This window comes from Amphiprion ocellaris, chromosome 1, assembly GCF_022539595.1.
Source record: "Amphiprion ocellaris isolate individual 3 ecotype Okinawa chromosome 1, ASM2253959v1, whole genome shotgun sequence".
Taxonomy (NCBI): domain Eukaryota; kingdom Metazoa; phylum Chordata; class Actinopteri; family Pomacentridae; genus Amphiprion; species Amphiprion ocellaris.
This window is the reverse complement of record NC_072766.1, coordinates 12,950,764-12,971,189: the sequence shown is the minus strand read 5'-3', so window position 1 is coordinate 12,971,189 and position 20,426 is coordinate 12,950,764. Positions and strand designations below refer to the sequence as shown.

General features: G+C 41.4%; 1 protein-coding gene across 3 annotated transcripts in view; it reads left to right on the top strand.

The window, feature by feature from the left end:
* Nucleotides 1-3,201: 3,201 nt before the first annotated feature.
* The window catches only part of cgnl1 (cingulin-like 1), a 30,140-nt gene continuing 12,915 nt past the window's right edge, over nt 3,202-20,426 (top strand). Inside the window, exons 1-8 of one of the 3 annotated variants that reach the window (XM_023285215.3) lie at nt 3,202-3,374; nt 7,027-8,728; nt 8,906-9,000; nt 10,555-10,657; nt 11,005-11,106; nt 11,983-12,119; nt 13,454-13,592; nt 13,795-14,007. In XM_023285215.3, the coding sequence (XP_023140983.2) occupies nt 7,079-8,728; nt 8,906-9,000; nt 10,555-10,657; nt 11,005-11,106; nt 11,983-12,119; nt 13,454-13,592; nt 13,795-14,007 (2,439 nt within the window). In that variant the 5' untranslated portion in view covers nt 3,202-3,374; nt 7,027-7,078. Of the gene's footprint in view, nt 3,375-7,026; nt 8,729-8,905; nt 9,001-10,551; nt 10,658-11,004; nt 11,107-11,982; nt 12,120-13,453; nt 13,593-13,794; nt 14,008-20,426 lie in introns of all 3 variants that reach the window. The other 2 variants (XM_023285216.3, XM_023285214.3) reach the window with 2 other exon arrangements.

Sequence of the window (20,426 nt, the reverse complement as noted above, 5' to 3'; positions counted from 1 at the left end):
CTGAATTACCCTCCACAGTCTCAAGAAATCATTCCACTGTACTTGCACTGGAATTAAAGTCAGTCAGTTTTAGCATTACTGTAATCTGATTTTTAGCAGAATGCCATGAAAGCAAAAGGCTCCACTTTTCTTTAGCTCCTTCAGCAGAAAAGAGGCTCCCTCCTGCCTTTCTGATGTCTTACACTGCCCTTACTGACACTGAATTCATTCTCATGGGCGATCTAAATTATGATTATCTTACATCTGCATCTACATACATTAAAGAATTGTGTGGCAATAATCACGCTCCTGTAAAGACGTTCAGGATTTCTGGGAAGGGCAATCCCTGTTTCATAGAACTATTGGACCTGATGAGGGAAAGAAACGCCGTCTGGTTCTCAAGCCACCAACTCCCTGCGGACTGAACTGCTGTCAGAGAAACCAATGCACAAAGCAGACCAGAGCCTCCGTCAGAATATTGCTTAAAATTAGGGAGGTCAGATATTGGCTTTTTTGCCAGTAACTGATATGTCGATACTGTCTAACTCTCAGTTCCCGATACTGATACCGATATATGTGGGCTATTTAGCTAATTTTAGGTAATTTTAGGTGTTTTTTTTTGCAGAATTTGGGGATTTTTTTCAGACAAGGAAACAATATTTTTTGGTGCCTGTAAATGAGGGAAACAGGAGGGTTAATTGCACATCAGTTAAAACAAAGAGTCTTCAAAACAAAATGTTCTGATCAGTGATGACTTTTAGCTGCCACATTGGCTCAGTGAGTTTTTTTCCCAGCATGTTTCTTGTTCAAAAATCGCAATGGAAACTAAAAACTAAATCAAGTGAACCATGTGCACCTCCGACATCTCTGGTACATGCCAGTTGGGCAGTTGTCCCTGGAACGGCTGCAGTCTACTGTAAAATCAGGATAGGACTGGCCAGTGCACTGAGCATGCCCAGAGGTCCCAGCTGTGGCACCTCAGCACAGAACAGAGCTCCCATTGTGTGCTGCTGTAACCCAACACAGTGGCTCAGATTAAAGGCTGCGCTGCTGCGAGGTCTCAGCGGACACAAATATAAACAGTGGGCCACTACAAAGGCGAAGGGGCAGCTGGGCCTCCAGTTTAATGTGGTTTATAATGCAGTGATAAGGTGTGCAAAAACAACACTGAACTTATGGTTTCTCAAAATGTTCTTTCATCGTTTATTCAGGAATTGAAAAAGAAAAGAACTTTGAAGGTATTTCCAGTATATTAATTAGATTTTTTTATCTGGTACAGAGTGTAATTGAGTGATTAAATAGATTAAACAGAAAATGAAATGCAAGAAATCCAGCGGTTTTTGTAAGAAAAGCTCCCCTTTTTATCGATCAAGAACACAGTTATTAGAAACATTTTACAGTTGGAGCTAACCAACTCAACAGAAATTTAAGTGACGTCTATTCTAATAAATGATCCGTCATCAGAGCTCATATTCAAGTAAAAATAACAAACATTTGGTGGTTTCAGTTACTGTCTTTATTTGACTTATGGTAGTGCACTGAGGTCTGTTGGTGTTGCTGATTACGGATTAAAAATAATTTAAAAAATCTATTTAAATATGTCGCTGTGGGAGCAGGGAATTTATGATGGGTGTTTTTCACTTTCCTGTTCTATTTTCGAGGCTAAATGATGAATTGAGGCCGTAATTAGCAGATTAATTGCTAATCAAGTTAATCATCGTTAGCAAATCTGTTAACAATGAATAAATTCAGTCCAAATTCATTATAGAGGTGGATCAACAAAACTGAAACATCAGTCTTAAAAGTTTCACATTATTAAATTAAATTTTATTGCCAGGCCCAGTGAGATTAAGTTCACTGACACAGACGCAAACTTGGTATTTGCATGTCTTTCTGGGGTTTATCGTATAATATATGCAGAGATAAAAAAATGAATATCATCCGCAGCATCCTGCTACGACCTGCTTTAAACCACCCGGGATGTTATTTATCACTGCTCAGTGATGCTGGCTTAGTCCAGCACTTCCCCATAAAGAACATGCTCACCACAGACACTTTACACAAATAATATCCACTCTGCAGCACAATCCTCACAGCCTTATCCCCCTCCCCAAACATATCCATTCAGCGTATAACTGCCCCATACTTTTTAACGTAGGAGTTCTGAGCTCCTACTATCCCTGTCAGTGGTTTACCTCTGGTGATGCGTTCACTGTCTGATTGAGCTACATTATGGCAGCTCAGGTTCTCATTAACTGACTGCATTCAGGTCAGTGCACCATCCACTAGATGACGCTCTCGGTTTTTAAAGACATGCAGCTACAAATTGCACTTATGCAGAGTGCTTATAATTAGGTTAACTTCACGTCTTAGGCGAGGAGCTACATACTTGGAGAACACTCCCAAAGCAACAAATAATTCATAAAGCTATTAGAAATAAAATCCATGGTTTATCCTGGTGAGTTTTGTAAGTAGCTTGTTAATATAAGAACAGATTGTAAACACAGACATGGGGGTATAAAATAGGCTTTTTTTTCGCTGGGTCCACTCCTGTAATAAATAGTGTTTTTTCATGTAGTGAGTTCATATGAAATAATAATTTAATTGCCAGGTAACTAAGAACAAAATATATAATAATGCAGCTGTTTTTAGCAGTTAAAACTGCTTTAAAAGACCAATTTAGTTCATATAATACAGTTTTAGTCCTGTCAAAAAGTGGCTGCAGCTTCTAAATTGTGACTTAAATGTTGTTAGTGCGCCAAAACAATTTGATTTCATTATATTTCAAAGGCTACAACTTAAAAGATGCTCGGAAATAGATAATGTCTTCATTTAAAATGTAAAAATCAGCTGAAAATCACGTTAATGGCGGGATGCCTATAATTATCCCACAATAAAAACGTTAAATTTTAACAGAAGCATCTCCACAGATACATACAGTTGCGTACATTTGCACTTTTTGACCAGATAAAAACAGCTACAGACGCTAAGAAACTGCGCAAAACCGCTTCAACAAAAAGGGCGCAATCGGCGTTTGGCTCACTTTTTGGCAGGACACCGGGCCAAACCGAGCCGAACCGAGCCCCTTAGACCAGAGTTTGTCCCCACAGGAGGGGTCCTGCGGTGTGAAATCTGTTCCTGGACCAGCCGGCTGCTTTTGGGTGGGTGGGCGGGTAAGAGCGCTTGTTTGAGGAGGCGGAGCGGCCCGGAGGGTCGGACGTCCTTCTGAAACGGCTCTGCCTCACTCTCACAAAACAACACGGGACCAAATAAGTTAGCAAAGTGTGCCGCGGACACTTTGCGCCAGAGTTTATCTGTTTTTTAAAAAGGAAAAACGCCTTTAAACAAACGTTTTCAGCCTGTGATAAAGTGAACCGGAGAGAGAAAGGACGCTGGTGAGTAACTCTTCACTTTGCGCCACAACAGCCGTTAAACTTAACAAGAGGGGATATATGAACAATTAACGTCAGAAAGTACAAGTTAACTCACTGTTTACTAACTTACCTTGATGAATTGACTTGTAAAAGTCAGAGAGGTGTTCGGGGAAAGCGGTTTTCCAGTTATTTTGGTGCTGCTGGTGTGTTTTGATGCCACCTGTTGCACTGAGCGGCTAAACTAACAGAAAACTGCGTCAAGTCAAACCTCCGCTTCTTCAGTTTAGCTAATAAGCTACTGCAGGTTTTCACCCTAACGCTCTGTTTATTATTCTACTCGGTTGGTGTGATTTGTACAGCGTTTACAGCTGCTCCTGCACTCATTTACCTGACGCTCCAGATTAGTGAACTCCCATTCACGTTACGTAACTCTGTAATAGTTTCTCACAGTGTAAATCCTCGCTGTCTGGATCCAGTTGAGTTTACTTGTTTTTACCCTTTATAAAGCTTCGTCCTCAGCTGCTCCTCTCTGATGTGTTTTCTCTGTGGGATCATGTGCAGCTGTTGACACACAGTCAGCTCTCTGTGTGGCTCATATGAGGAGATAAAAATCTACTTTGTTAAACCTTTGCTGGGTCTCCCCTCTGCTCAGATCAAAGCCTGGGCCTTGACATCCTAACCTGCCCTCGGTGCTGCTGACCCTTCTGGTCTGCAGTACAGGGGTCAGTGAAGGCAGCACAGGACTGTTCACAGAGGGTTTCCTCCTCTCTGCAGGGAAAAGCACAATGACAGGAAAAAAAGTTGCACACTTGCTGGAGCCCTTGTGTGTCAGACACATGTGACAGTGAGGATGAAGGGGTCTATTGTGTTGTCTTTAGCTTTAATCTGTCCTCGACAGCACTCTTCCTCCTGGACAGGACACTTCATTTTCTTCCCTCCCCCCTGTGCGTACTGAAGCTGTCTGTTGAGGTTAATTGAAGCACCAGGACCAACCAGTCAAAATACTCATTGACTTGTGGAAACCAAGTGAGGTTGACTCATCATCAGGTTGTGTTAGGAGTGGCTGACCGTGGTCTCTGGCAGCAAAGCTTTGCAGCCTAACTACTGACAAAACAAAACAAAATCTATTCAGGTTTATTCCTTTTGGTTTGTTAATTAAACTGTGATAACCCTAGGGAAAAAGAAGAGCAGTGCTGCTAATTAATGAATGTTTTTGAGTGTGGCACCCAAATACAGAATAAATTGATCACAGGGTTAGGTCTGGGCGATATAGCTAGAAAATGTATCTCAATAAGATGTTTAATTTCAGTCAATATCAATAATTATGATTGTAATATAATTGAAATAATTATGACATGGGGAGGATAAATAGGTTTAATTTGTTTAATTTACCACTTTAGCCTATTGTCAAGCACAGGGAGTCATTGTAAAGTTAGTGCAGCGATGAAAAACACAAACAAATATTGAAATTTGTTCACGTAAATAACAAGAAAAGCAGTCAGAGAGCGCAGTACTCTGCCAAGGCTGCTCAGTCGTATGATTTCCAACAGATGAAATCTTTAAACAATTCGTGATCTGCAGCGGTCAATTTGAAGTAGGATCGCAATCGTGATCGTCAGCAGGCAGCTGATGCAATGTTCACTTGTAGTCATAGTTACAGTGACGTCTTGCCGCTATCTCGCAATGATGCAGAAATCTTTAACAAATCCGTGGATCCTGACTCTAAGCTGCATCACTGCCAAAATCTAATCATTTGGTGCTTGTTTAATTTTTGACCTTCCCTGAAAATTTCATCCAAATCTGTTAGTCCATTTTTGAGTCAGACAGACAGACAAACCAACGCAGATCGTCACGTAACTCCACCGTGTTCCCTGGCAGAATAATAAAAATTAGCAAGGTATAAAGGAATCGTGACGTCAAGTCCGTCAGCCCTTAGAACAGGCTGTCAGGAGGGCATCGCTCAGGTGGAGCGTGGGTGAAGCTGGTATCTGCCAGCTGCACCCTCCATCAGGGCAGGTCTGTGGGTGTGGACAAAGGTGATGCAATGCCCAGGCTGCCACAGACTACCACACCGAGGGAGACCTGCAACACAGCCACAGGGTTTCATTATGAAGGGATATGACGGGCTGTTTATAATCCAGGGAGGGTGCACGGTTGGCATTTGTTAATGCAATTGAAGTGTGCACTTTTGTCCTTTTATGGCAGTTTGTATCTAATGTGTTTAAATCAAACTATTCAAAATTCTCTCAAACGCTTATTGCTGCTGATGAAGTGCCTAGCACTGGTACATATCGTTATCATCCTATCGCCCATGCCTACTTGAGATGCATGAGGATCTAGATATCATACAGCAAAGCTAAACACTTGGCTTTAAATTCTTCTGCCAGATAAAAGAACTAGACGGGAATGCCTGTTTTTGGCTCATCCAGCTATTTGCATATCTTGTATTTTATCAAAATGATGCACAAATAATGAAACAAAATATTCCATATTGCCACAGTACCATCACGGTCATTGTTTTGATAACTTTGCTCATAATGGCGTCACACAACCAAAGACAAAGAGTGCAGCAAAATCTGTATGTCTTGTCCGAACACATTGTCTTATCACAAAATCCTAGGTGGTGTTAGAGTTTTTTCTGAATAGGCTATCAGTTGTCTGCTGGTCTGTCTTGACCTATTTCACGCTGATGTGATATATCCTGCTTTCGCCTTTGTTGCCAGTCTTATCAGTATCCTTCTTCCAGGCCCTTCTTGGTCCATCTTTGTGTTGTAACATCAGGTAGAATGAGACTGCTATCAGCAAGGCAAACAGGAACCTGTTGAAAGCCCATTGTCCAGTGAAACACATGGTGGCTGCTGATGGCTTTGTCTTCACTGACTTCCCAGGCATAAACCTGTCTGAAGAACACTGAGCACCTCACTTTAATATTTGTACACAGTTTTATGTGTGTTTCAAGCTGTGTTCTTACAATCTGGCTGCAAATCTGTCAGCTTTGACAGACCTGCAGTTTTTATGAATGTGGTGCACTACAACATTTTGTGACCCAATTTTTGTAGCATTTCCCATAAGTGTGGGCTACAATTACAATTGTAAATTGTCATTTACAAGGATTAACATAGTTGTTGAAAGCCATACACCCTCTAAAGTCATCTAAAGATGACAGCTCAGAGATTATTCACAGGTTACACTGACTTGTCAAAGTATTATCTTTCTGTTAATACCTTTCTCTTAACCTGTTTTTCTTGTCATACATTGCAAACAGTCATTTTGTTATATTATACCTGTTAGTCACAAACCTGTAAGACCTTTCTAAACAGTACCTGGTCATTTATGCTGTTAAAAAGAATGTGGCAGGTGTTGACTCATATTTTGAGAGATATTATGGCTTCTGAGATGTTACCGGCAACACAGGGAGCTCATTGTCTCTATCTGCATTTGGCCAGAGCGCATGAGTTGAGCAGTCTGACAAAACAGGCCAATGTGGAGAGAAAACAGAGCATTAACAATGCAAAATAAGAAAAGAAAATGAAAGCGAACATAGTTAAATGAAGCGAGGTATTACTGTTTCATTATTGTCTGAGTTTAGAACTCAGAAACATTTGTTGAACTTATTCAATTACGTAGTGTCTCATCTCTGACTAATCCGGCCTGTCTAAATCTTTGCTTGCAGAGGTGGGCCGCCTGATCCACGGAGAGGGATTTATTTTCCTTCTGCATTCCTGATGGAGTCGTACAGAGTGACTGGCATTCCTAACAGCGGACCACAGCGGGGATACACTCAGCTGTCCCGCCCCACCAGGCCCCATAGTAATGGTGCCGGCTCATATGGTCTCAGCATCCGAGTCCAGGGTATAGATGGACACCCCTATGTTGTTCTCAACAACCAGGACAGAGGTCCTCAATCTTACATCGACCCTAGCAGCAATGGGTACATCGACACAGAAGGCTCTTTTATTGAGAACTACCAGGAGTATGATTTCAGAGGAGGCAAAGAGGCTGGATCCAACAGCCCCTTCATGGAGTACAGGTCTCAAAAGATGATGCACCACACTGTTCCTCAAAATGGTGTCACAGAATCACAAGGAAAGAAACCATCCAACCTTCTGAACTTTCAGAAGCACCCTGAGATTCTGCAGCCCTATGATCCAGAGTCCAACTCCCTCAACCTCGAAGGTTTCCGCAGCCTGCCTTCCAGGACTCCACCTGTGTCTGAGCCTGGGAACCACAGTTCCTCTTCCAGATCTGCTTTATCTGCACCATCCCACACCAGGTCATCAAGCCTGGACCGGAAAAAAGATGCGGCGCAGCAAGAGAAAAGGCAACATCCATCCCAGAGCCTGAGTGAGAAAGTCCTTCCTAAGCCAAGACCTCAGTCTTTGCCTCCATCCCAGCTAGCTCAGCCTCAAACCAGGCCGCAGTCACAGCTGGCTCAGCCACAGTCCAAACCTTATCTTACCAACCTGAATCCACCTCAGTCAAAGCTGAGCTCTAAAACTCAGCATCAACCAGTGGCTCCCTCCCAGCCTCCACCGTCCACTGTGTCCAGTCCCACAAGTGAGCAGAGTAAGACACCCTGCAGATCCCCCAGTTCTATGAGCAGTGCCAACTCCAGCCTTGAGCGCAGCCGTCGAGAGCCTGATGTCCTTCCCCTACGCAGGACTGACTCCAGTGGACCAGTTCTTGAATCCTCGTCACGCTCCCGTCACTCCTCCTCACCTTCCACTTGTAAACCTCTGCTGGATGAACAGATGGAGGCCCTGTATGCAGACACCATAAATCGCCATGAGAACCGCCGCTACATCCCTTTCCTCCCCGGTTCTGGCAGAGACATTGACACAGGCTCCATTCCTGGTGTTGATGAACTCATTGAGAAGTTTGACGGCAAAGATGGCAGTCATCAGCGCAGGGGCAGGGCAGGGCGCAGAAACAGGATCAATCCAGAGGACAGGAAGCGCTCACGCAGCGTGGATAGTGCCCTCGGCCTGCGAGGTGACCCTGACCACGTTGAGTTTAGCTGTCAGAGAGGCACATCAATGGAGCACGTCCTGCGGCCTTCACAGCTACGGCTGCAGAAAACAGCCAGCAGTAAGGACTCCTGGCTCATGGCTGTAGATGGTAAGGCTGATTCAAGGGCTTCATCTCGGGCCACTAGTGCACCTGGGTCCCCTCAGAACACCATCTCTAAAGGCGTAGGCTCCATACAGGGTTACAAAAAGCCACAGACTCGCATCTCTTCACTACCATTTAAGAGTAGAGAGAGTGAGGAAAGTGCCTCTTCAGCTGGAAGAGTTTCCGCAACATCACTGTCAGCATCGCTATCAAAGCCTGCTTCCACCACAGATAAAAAAGCTGGTACAGAAGCAGATGTTCAGGTAACAACCAGATATGTGTGCTGTAGCATGTGTTTATTTTAACTTTTGTCTTTAAATTTAAATGTTTTCATTTTTATGGAATGGTGGTTGTATAGTCTTACCAAAATGAGGATCTGTGAGAGAAGAACACTTTTTTCCTTCTTCTTTTAATTACCTCTCATTTTCTGTCTTATCCAGGTGACACCCGATCTCCTGAAAGGTCAGCAGGAGCTTTCACAACAAACACATGAAGAGACAGCAAAACAAATTTTGTTCAATTACCTTAAGGATGGGTGAGTTCTCTGGATGTTTCTGTTCTTATCAGTGTGTTTATTCGCTCATATTCCTAAAAAAATGTGACCAAATGTTGTGATTCAACACCATAAAGCAATGCATCACGAGGGAAGAAACGGTTCTGTGGAAGCACATCATTTTTTTTTCTTTTTTTTTTTATCTGAGCTGGGCTGTTTGTGATAAAAGTAAAGGAATGTGCTCTTCTTACCCTCCCATCCAGGCTGTGAGTGATCCAGTTGTCTGGAATTTGTTTTCTTGCAAAATCCCACTTTCTCACTCCACTTTCTGTTTGGTGTGGTGTGAAACGACGGGAAAACGTTCTGTTTATTTCTGTAATCAGACCCTCACAGCCTGTCTTGGAGAGGCATGTCGGGTTAAAAGATTAGGTTCAGTTTAGGTGTTAAAGCAGCCACATAGGGTGTCATAAGCATACTGTGCAGTCAGTCTTCGCAGGGAAATTATTGATTGTTTTTTGAGAGAGTTTTAATTAAACAGTTGAGCTTTCCCCTTGGAACAACTGCATTGTGATTTTAGACTGAGAAAGAGTTTGCAGGTTCCTACAGTTTTTGCATGTGTTACAGGCTTGGGGTATTGTAGAAAGAGAACAGGAAACTGTTTGGGTGTGTCGGGCCACAGGTCAGGAGTCACAGGACAAAGGAAAGGAAACACAGATGGAAGTGCAGGGGCTGAAACTGAGCTACATTCCCAAGGCCTAGAAGACAAACATTCACCGGCAGGGGTTATAGAGGTTTAATGAAAATCATCTGTATGAGGAGAGAGGAGGTTTGAGGGTTTGGGTTTCTGTGTCAGCCTTGTAATTTATTGATGCTCTTATGTGAAAGTGGTGAAACTCCAATTTTCTTGATTCTGATGTTGTCACACACCGAGTTGAGAAAATCATGTTTGAGCTTTCAGACGTCTGTTTGTAAACTCAGAAATAACCATTGTTTAACACTAAAGACAAAGCTGCTTTGTCTCAGAAAACGTTTGTATGAAAGTATTTTGTTTATTTTTTACTGACCAGAATAGTAGGGTTAGTTTGTTTTTCATACAATGTTAAAATCGGATACAATGGGCCTGAGGTAGAACATTTCTGGGTGCGACTGATTTTGTGACTATGTACTGTGAATCCAAGCTTCTTTAAAAAATACGTTTTTGTTCCAGGAGTTAATTCTATAAACAAACATCAATAAAAATCTGAATGCATTTGAAAATCTTGCTGCAGTATTTTTAGCTCTGATTCCTACTAATGTACCAGGTGATGCAATGAGGTTCTGCAGCAGTCCCAGTGTACAGCAAACGTCACCCTATGTTTAGTGCTCATGCGTCTCGCAGTTTATTGGCTGTGTGTAATGAAGCTGTTTGTGCTGTGAGGTGACACATCAAAGCAGCCTGATCCTTCCTGACCCCTTCTAAGCTGGGAATGAGCTACTCTGTTCCCAGAGCAGTCTGGAATTAATTCCTGATCCCCAAAACACTGAAATAAGTTTTTTTTTTAAAAAACCTTTTGATAGCCAGTGTGTTAAATTACTGTTTGTGTTTGTCTGCAGCAGCAATGATAATGATGAGACGACAAAGAGAAAGGTCAACCTTGTCTTCGAGAAAATACAGACACTGAAGTCTCGGGCCACAGCGAGTGCACAAGGCGACAACAAAGTAAGATAATGTTATATAATTTAAATTGTGGACATAGTGGTACATAATTACAATGTAGTCTATTCTGGCTGTGATAGTCCAACTACATGTCTAAAGGGCATCTGAACATGTTTTTTTTATATTCAAATCATAGATGTGGTGAAAGTACAGTTTAATTTTTTCATGCTCTGTCTATCAGTAAATGGATGTGAAAAATGTGTGCTTGGGTTTTGGCTTCTAAAAATAAAACCCAACAGGTTTTTTGATAGTTAAAAACTATGATTTCAAAGCCCCTTTTATTTGAATTTTATGCAACAGTCCAAATATTTAGCTTGTATTTTTATTCATAATGAGTTTTCTTCTGTCAGTCCTTGGACTTTGCCGCACAGACCAAAGCTCTGCAGGAGCAAAACACTGAACTTGAGAAAGAAATGGCCGCACTGAAGAAAGAACTGGAGGAACAAACCACGGTAACAATAGTCTAACCACTGTTGTGCCACTGACACCAGCCTGTTTATGTTGGCATGTCAGTTTATTGCTGAACTTGTTGTTTGACAATATCCTTTAATCAAGGGTTTGGTTGGAAAGGAGCTTTAAAGGATTACAGTTCAACTTGTTGAATTTAAAGAGATATTTTGAGACTAGTATTTGGATGCAGAGATGGCAAGGCTTAACACAATGGCATGCTATAATTCTGTTCTCCTATTAAGTGAGTAGGAATTCAAGATGTAAAAATGCTGAACAACCTAAAGTATTAGGAAGTCATTTACTTCTGGGTGAAAAAGTTTTGAAATCATTATTACAACATGTGCACCTTATACCTGTCAACCACAACATTAAAATGAAATACACCTAATATCATGTAGGCCACCCCTTGTGTTGCTAGAAGAGTTCTGTCCCTGTGAGGGCAGAGACACAGAACCTCTGAAGGTGTCCTGTGTTGTCTGGCAAAGAGACGTTGGTTGTGGATCCTTTGGGTCCTGTGAGCTGCTGGGTGGGGCTTGTGTGGATTAGACTTGTAACAGCGCATCAAATGGGTGCTTGATCAGGTTAGGATCTGGGCCGATTCTTTGAGCTCTTTGCTCTGCTCCTCAAACTTTTCCCCAGCAATGTTTTTAGTGTGGTTGGTTGTATGGTCTGGTTGAGGGTGGCCGCTACCGTCACACTCACTCAGCAGTGGTTTTAATGTTGTGACTGATTTTGGGCACATGCTGTTTTTCCTTGTAATTAGAGTTTCCCTTTGCTAACGACATTTTAAAATAACTGAAGGTTAGCATATAAATCAATTCGAATGACAGATGTATTTAAATGTCAACATTAATATATTTTATACATTTGATCACCAGAAGAACCAAGCTGACAAAGAGACAGCAGCAGGTCTAAAAGACCTGCAGCAGGAGCTACAGCGAAGCATGGAGGAATGCAAGCGTCTGAGGGAAAAACTAGCCAAAGCAGAGGCCGACCTCCAGACCACAGTGGAAGAGTAAGTGCAAAGTGACAGAAACAGGCTAATAATGATCAGCATAGATGACCATCTTACTCATTTATTTCCAGAATGTTGTGTTGACAGTTTTGTCAGTCTTTTTATTTATTTTTTTATTTATTTTTGCTTCTCTTACACTGGGCTAGGGCTGGGTGGCTTAAAGGTGAAACAAGTTCATTTCCTTCTACTGGTATATTCATATCAGTTTTACTGCAACTGGAACATAGAAAGAAATTGTTCATAGATCATATTCTTGTTGGTCCGCTATTGATCGCTAGTGATTAGTTGGAAAGCCTGCACCGAAGAAGCTGGGAACAAAGAGATGAAAGCAGGAACCTCCGGCAGTTCATGCTATCAGATGAAGCTCCTTGTCTCAGATGAAGATCTTGTGTATCAAAAGTAAGATATTTCAGCAGTAGTGTAGGATGTCTGTTGATGAAACAACTCACACCGTTAATAGTTAGTGAAGTGGTTGCCATGTCAGTTTCTGTCTTATTATAAAGCTCATTGTGTCTCCTCTGGTTTGTTAGGTTTATCTTTCACCTTCATGTTATTGTTAGGTGATTGATTTATTAATCATTCTGACAGCAAGAACTGTACCACTTAATTTCTGCTCCTTTACGTATCACTGAACTGAACTGACTTACAGAGTTTTGTGACTATTTGTGTTGTTCTGGGGTTCTGCATGTTTCAGATGAGAATAGAGGAAAACTGCCATTCTTTGAGCTATAGATCGTTTGAGTTTTCTGCAATACTTTCTGTGGATTTCCATGCTATTGTATACAGTGCTCTTTTATGTCTATCTCTTTCAGTAAAAGAGCCTTTATTTTGAATTAAGTTTTTGTTATTTGAATCCAAGATCTTCTCTTTGTATTTCTCAGTTTAATTGTGTTTTTCAGGATGAACAATACTAAACAAATTTTAGCTTTTGAGTCTGAACAATGGCTGTAATTGAACCAGGGATATTACAGTTAGTTGGCCCGGGCTGAAACCATTCACTTATTTTTTTAGTCAATTCTTCCAACAGGAGCGGATGTTTTTTTTAAGTCTTCTTTATTGTGTGGTGAATTGTTTGAGGTGTCTCACATCACTTATCAGCCACCCTCTCAGTGTTGCCATGTAGAACCAGTTTAGACCTTATTGGTTTTCCATCACTCAGCTATTCGCTTTGACCTCTGTGCTCAGTAGGCCTCACATTTGGCCCCAGCACAGGTGCTGCTATTTGTATGTGCGAATTAAAAGACAGGTGGGCGGGTGTGTATGTGCATATCTATACAGTATGTATAACGTATGTATAACACCTGTACCATGTTGTGACATGTGTGGTCTGTCAGGCTTTTCCAGGTGAAGATGGAGAGGGAGCAGTACCAGACAGAGATCAGAGACCTGCAGGATCAGCTGTCAGAGATGCACGACGAGCTCGACTCAGCCAAGAAGACAACTGCTGATGGAGAGAAAGACATGATTTTGGCGGTAAACCACAGTGGTCATTGTAGAAAGCAAAAAAAAAAAAAATCCTGTTTTGTCTTTAGCTCCACCATTACAAATTTTACAAAGCGAGAAAACTCTGTTTCACTAAAGATATAGGAAAACATTAGGGTCTTGTCTAACTAAGCAGGTCAGCAACAGACTGTTTTTACGAAAACTGTTTCTGAATTGTCTTCTTTTTCCACAGGACATGATGCAGCTGAAGGTGGAGATGCAAGAAGTTCTCCTGGCCAAGGAGGAGCAGGAGGAGGTGCTGAGGAGGCGAGAAAGGGAGCTAACAGCTCTGAAAGGAGCGTTGAAGGAGGAAGTGGCTGCTCATGATCAGGAGGTGGACAAGATGAAGGAGCAGTATGAGAAGGAGATCAGCCGGCTGCAGACATCTTTAGAGGAGACGAAGCAGGTAATCAGCCTTGACTCCCTGCATTCCCTCCTCCTCGTTTCCTTTTCTCTCACCTCCCCCATCCCAGAAACAGTGAAGTGTGGAGATAAGCACAGCATTGAGGGGAAGTGTATCCGTGTGTGTTTCAGATTGTAGGTTGTTGCCATATATTCGTCACCAGAAATTTGTGACTTTACTTTTTTCACGTTTCACATCTGTATCAAACATATTGAGACACTGGATTGGACACATGTTTGGACACGTTGGAGACGATCTTAACCCTTTAAATTTGTATGACTTTGGAAAGAAATTTGAAGAAAAATGAGGCAACGAAGCCTTGTTTCATTTGCTGTCTCCACTGCTTACTACTATTACTACTCCTTAGTTTATGTCAGCAAATAATAGTTTCCCAAGTTTGATGCTTCAGTAGCAGCCGTATTTATATGTTGAAAGATGACTTGGCAGCTATCGCTGACGTAGCGTAGACTTTGATATCTAATTATTTTAATTCCAGTTCTGCTTGTTCAGGGATAGATTTTAGAAGTGATAAGCAGATGGTTTTGTGCGTGGCAGTAAGGCTTGTATTTATATTCAGTGTTTCAAAGTCCCACTTTTTAATGGTGATGTGATTGCACAACCCAAGCAATGTGCTGTTGGATGTTCTTTGAAATGAAGTGGAAATTGAGCTAGGGTTGAGGTCACATTCTTTAACAAAATGAAAACAAAACACTATGTAGTAGTCTCATGTAGCTCGTCAACATTTTTCATGGGAAATCTTTCTCACCAGTCAAGTGTGGAGGTGTTTTTATTTATCTTAGCTTCATCCTCTGTGGAAGGAACTTCTTACTGGAAGAATGAGATTTAATAACACAATTTTGAGACATTTATTTGTATATGAAATTGTTGCCTTACAAGAATGTCACAACTGTAGCTTAGTAGCAAGCTTTGTCAGCATTGTTGTTGGTAAAAAAAAAAACTAACTTCTGGAAAGCTGCACACATCCACATTTAGAAATCTACTTGAATAATATGTGTGCTTCTCAGCACCACTAGGAGAATCATACCAGAGATGGACAAGCCATAATTTAAACGCGAATGATTAAAAGTGTGTTTTCTTTTGAGCAAAGAGGGTTTGTCAGCTGTTTTTTCATCTATGGAGGAAGTTGAGTAAAATAAGACGAGCAGCAGTGCTTTGCAGGAGACGCCACACTGAGCGGATTGAAGACACATTGTTGTCAGTAGGTTGCTGTGTGACTCACGTGTGTCCTGTTTGTCTCAAAGAGTGGAAATTGTCCTTGTTCTCGACTTCCTGCAGGACCGGTGGGGGTCCACAGCAGCTCTGCAGCAAAAGTGTATGAGAGCATTTCCTTTTTTTAACAGAGGCACTGCTCCCCTGAGGGAGTGTGTCATCAGGGGTTTACCCTCGGGGCTTTGTAAACACTTGGCAAGATGAAGTGCATTGTTTGTTTCTCTTTTAAGATGCAAGAGTTCTCACTTGTTGAAGCCTTTCCTGTTTGTCCTTGAATTTATCTTTTTTTTCTAAGGTTAGACTTTGTGACACATTTGTAGTTACTTTGCAGAAACAGTAACTCATATTTATCCACACATTGGGCTGCATTTACATCTATTCGTGTGCAAATGGCCTTTAAGATCTAATTAGTTACTGTGTAAAGAGAACATGAATGAAATCATTTACAAAAAATGCACTTTGAAAACATAGTATCTCATATTATTAGTGTAATAGAAATGCACTGTGTGTTAGGCATGATTGCCAAAACCGAATTTGCACAATAGATACCTGCCTATTTTCACATGTACATTTCTGTTTTGTGTCAGGATGTCAGATGGGGAAAAAAGTGCCAGAGTGAAGTGTGCATCTCTTTATTTCCAGGCCCCATCTCAAACCAAAGTGCCGCCTCCTTCTTTGTGCAGCCCCGACATTTGCGGTGACCAGAACTGCCCATGCGGGCCAGAATGCTGGAAAGTGGAGCACTAAATTGCTCTGTATACTAGTTAATTGCAGTGGCAAGCCATCACTAATCTAATGAGCTGCCGTTCCTGAGTCGCGTCGTGTCCCCTCTCCTTTCTCTGCCCTGAAAGAGCGGGGGTAATTGTGGACCTTAGTCAATGATGAATGATGAGTTTGTTTCACACAATAATAGCAGCGGGGGTTGGGACATGCTGAATAAGTGGGTCAGTATGCTGTAGGAAAGGGGATGCGAGGCTGACCCCCATGAAAGGAACGGGGGGCCTGTTTTGTGTCTTAACTTGAAAGCTGCATTGTGTTTTTGATGAGCTGAAATCTGTGGAATTTTATCTAGGTTGAAAAATCTTAGTCATACTGTTTTGAGAAGATTAGACTTTGCTTATTTTAACAAGTACTACTTAGCGAGGTTCCTAATGTTTTGTAACAAAAGACATCTGCTCATTTCTGAATTGCACTTGGTCTTTTGTGTCAGCATGTGCTAGTATGTGAAAAACGTGGACAGATGAGGTGCAGTGAGCAGAGACGAGGGTTCGTTTCTAGGAATGCCAGGGTCACAGTGGAGAATGTGCACCCTGTAGACCTCCTCCTTTACTCAGCTCCAGCTCTGTTACAGTGTACCCCCTCCGACCTGCGGGAGAGGCTCAGATCTTTTCATTTATGCCTCTTCAGGGTGCTGCAGTTGCATCTCCATCTCTGCAGCGCTCCGGACTCTCAGTGTTAGAGGCTTTAATAGGTCTCAGCCTTTGCTAACTATAAAGACAGAGCCTTGTGCTTATCACATCATTTCCAGCTCTTGTTATGTTTCACCTGTAGCCCCAAGCCACAGTGTGTAACACAGCCACATTGTTATCTCACACTCATCTATAACCTCAATCCCAAATGCTATATGTTTTCATTTCCTAACTCCACAGTTTCCACACAAGACTCCACAGTGATCCGCTGCTCACCTAAATGCGGGTCATTTTCTGGCCTGTGCCATTCTGGAGCCTATCTCAGCCTGCTTCTCAAGTAATCTCTGCCAGTGTGTGAACTGAAGTCTCTCTGTCTGATCATCAAACTTACATAGCTCCGAGAAGAGTTCCCCCTCAGGCGTGTTTTGAAAGTAAAGGCTCCAGCATGAGTCTGTGTGTTTGATGATAGCAGTATATTTCTCAGCATAGCTTTAGGAGTTGATTTACCAGGCGACTGGAAAGAGGAGGAATGAGACGCACTACAGCGGGTGAGGAAGGAAATGATTATCTTGACAGAGACGGCACGGAATGAGCAGTTTATCCTTGTTGGAATATTACTTCTTCTGGGTCTTCAAATAGCTGTGCTGATAACTTTAGAACTGATGACTTTAAGCATTCTTTAAAAACAGAAACTAAATATCCAGCAGTTCTTTCAGAAAGTGTTTCGAAAAATGCTGCACAGCCACATGAGGGTCAGACTCGTGTAAAACCAAGCAGTGGCCTGGATTTTTGTATTTGTTTCTTTGCTTCATTGCCTGTGAGCCCAAATGTGGTGGGAGACTAATCTGCCAAAGCAACTTGCTGGAATCAAGTTAAACACACATCTCCTGTTGAAGCGTCTGAGAACACTTGGAGTGAGTGGTTACATTTCAAAACTTGTGTCCGTGTGTTTTCTTGTGACGATGTAGACAATTATTCATTCTTCACACGGTTCACATTTGGGAACTGCAGGTTAGACATCCTGCATAATGTATATTCTCAATTGCATTCTTTGCAATTTGCTTATGCATCATTTCACATTTGGTTTAGAATCTATCAGTTGTTCAGCCATACGTCACATTTCTATTTGTGTTTAGTCTGACCATGAAAAATTTAATCTGAGTCTGTTTTGGAACATTTGTTGTCTTGTATTTAAATTTATGCCAGCTAGATGTGATTTTAAATTGGAGTGTGGGCAGAGGTCTCTATGTTTACACTGGTAGTTTTCAGACTTGAACTGCAGTGTGGGATGTGTATTTTAGGTGTTTCTTCTCACACTCACAGGTTTCTTCAAACCTTCAGTTCTTTGCCCTGGAAAGTGGTTCATATTTTGGCCAGTATGGTAATGCTTTATTTAATTGCCACTGTGAGGCTTGTAATTTAGTTTGAGCCACTCTCAAATATCATTCTCAAATTCAGTAAGGCGGTGTAAGCTATGTAATTATTTTTAAGGAGTGGTTCGTCTGGTAGCGTCACATTGCATGATCCACTGATCCACTGTAGACATGAATGATTTCACAGATCTTTGCCTAACATTTTGCAGAAACAGAAGAGTAAAATAAACATAAAGTTTTCTAATATCATAGTCCATGTTTTTGGGATGTTAAAAGATTCTGACAGACAGAGAATGAAACTGGGCTTTTCAAGACCCTACTAAGCCTCTGGTCCAAAGTGTTTCAGATTCAGTATTACATGTTTACCTTTTTCTCTGATGAAGGCTGGCACATTAAAATATTTTCACGTCTTTCAATCAGACTTGTTTATGTGACAGTTGTAGCTGTGGTCATAGTCGACTACAAAGAGTGATTTCAAAAAGTAGAACAAATCAAGGGGAGGATTTAGGCTCAAAAAATATTTGAGAAAATAATTGTCTTAAATTCACTCTTCATTATTTCTTTAAGTAAGCCACACCAGTGTCTCTTTTGTATGGTCACAGCTTCCCTGATCCCTGTAATTCCATTATACCCCTGCAAATGTGAAGTTGGGCTTTGCACAGTGACTCTTTTAAAAGCTGCTTTCTGTTTCCATTTCTCTGAGGACAAGACAAGATTTGATTACTCCTTTGACCAAAGGGACGCCAATGCTTCTCAGCTGTCACGTTTTAATTTCTACTTCAATACTGCCTTTCAGCCTGTGACAGGCCTTCTGTTTCAGACATCCTCAGGTCTAGGTGCCTTATTTTAATGAGAGAACCTGTTGTATGTATTTGTAACACATACTTTGTGCTGGCAAAGCAAATCAAAGCACTGCCAAAGAAGTTTTTATATTTCGTTTCCTGATATGAGGGTAGATAATCTGATATAGGAAATTTGGACCTGTGGTCTGCATGACCTTGAACAGTTTTAAGCTGTGTGTGGAATTTTAGCTTCTCCTTTGCCAAAGGCGACAAAGGCATTTTTCATTGACACAAGACCACACTTCGGTTGTCAAAAATGGAAGGGAAAAACAGGATCAGTGACTTCATTCTGTCTCTCGCCATCCAACTAGTAAACAAGTGACAGGCCAATGAACACAAAACGCTTGTCAGACACTCACATTCTGTTGATTTGTGTACTGACAGAGGATAGAAGAGTTAAAAGGCGTGTTATTGCCTTCCCTATATATTTTAGTTTTTTTGAAAAGCTCTACACTTTTTGTTCAGACTGAAGTCCTGAAGGCAAAAGATGCTGACATGTTATACTGAGAACTCAGCTGTTACACTGAGAAGCCAACTAATGATAGAGAAACTAAAGAGTTTTGGCGATTACTCCAATCCACTCTTCTTCATAGTGGAGAGGCACAGGAACGCTGTAGATACTGAAACATTCCTACGCTAAATCCATAGTCATTTCTGCAGAGGTTGGCGGTGAAGTTTATTGTTTAAATTTAAATACTAAGTATGGAATTGTTTTGAAAAGGGCTCCAAAGTATTTGTACTTATTCAAGATATTATAACTTTAGTAAATTATCATTGCTGTTTGAAAGGTGCTATAAGTGGAAGCAAACCATTACCAGGTATATTGGCAGCCTCTGCTCTGTTTGTCGTTTTGTGTTCTGTTGGGTTTTGTGAACATGTTCTTGCAGACGTGCCAGATGGTGGAGTGGGGACATATGGAAAAATACCTCCAACATATTTTTCTTTTTAAAAAAAAGAAAAGCAAAGCAGAACACATTCAGTGCAACATCAGGAATAGAGAGGGAAGAGAATTGAGGAAATATTAGCAGCTGGCACTATGGAAAATGTCTTAATTGGAAGAAACCACTTTTTTTTTTACAGCAATTCTGAGTGGTATTTAAAAATACTACATCACACCTTTACTGAATTATGGATCTCTCAGAGCTGCATTTGGACTTTGTTACATGTAGCTCAAATGTTTATATAATGGTGTCTGTAGATAATAATGTTTGCTGTGCTTTTGAATTTGAATCTATTGGCTGATGCAGAGAGTAATCTTTCATCTGACATTTATAGAAGTTACTCAGAAATACAGAATGAAGGAAGAAAAATGAGTGACACAGAGGTCGTTGGTGGATTTTACATGCAGGTTTGTTGCAGTGCCCAGATTCATTGGGAATAACCGAGAGAGCCAAGATTTCACCACAGCACACAACTCAGATCATGCACTTGACTTCAGCATTCATGCTGTACTTCAAAGACTGAACAAAGTTAGTTAATGTGCAACTTTAGATAAACAGTTTGAGTACACATGAGGACCTAAGTCAAACTTTGAGTTTAGATGGGAAAAAAAGCTTGAGCAGTATGAT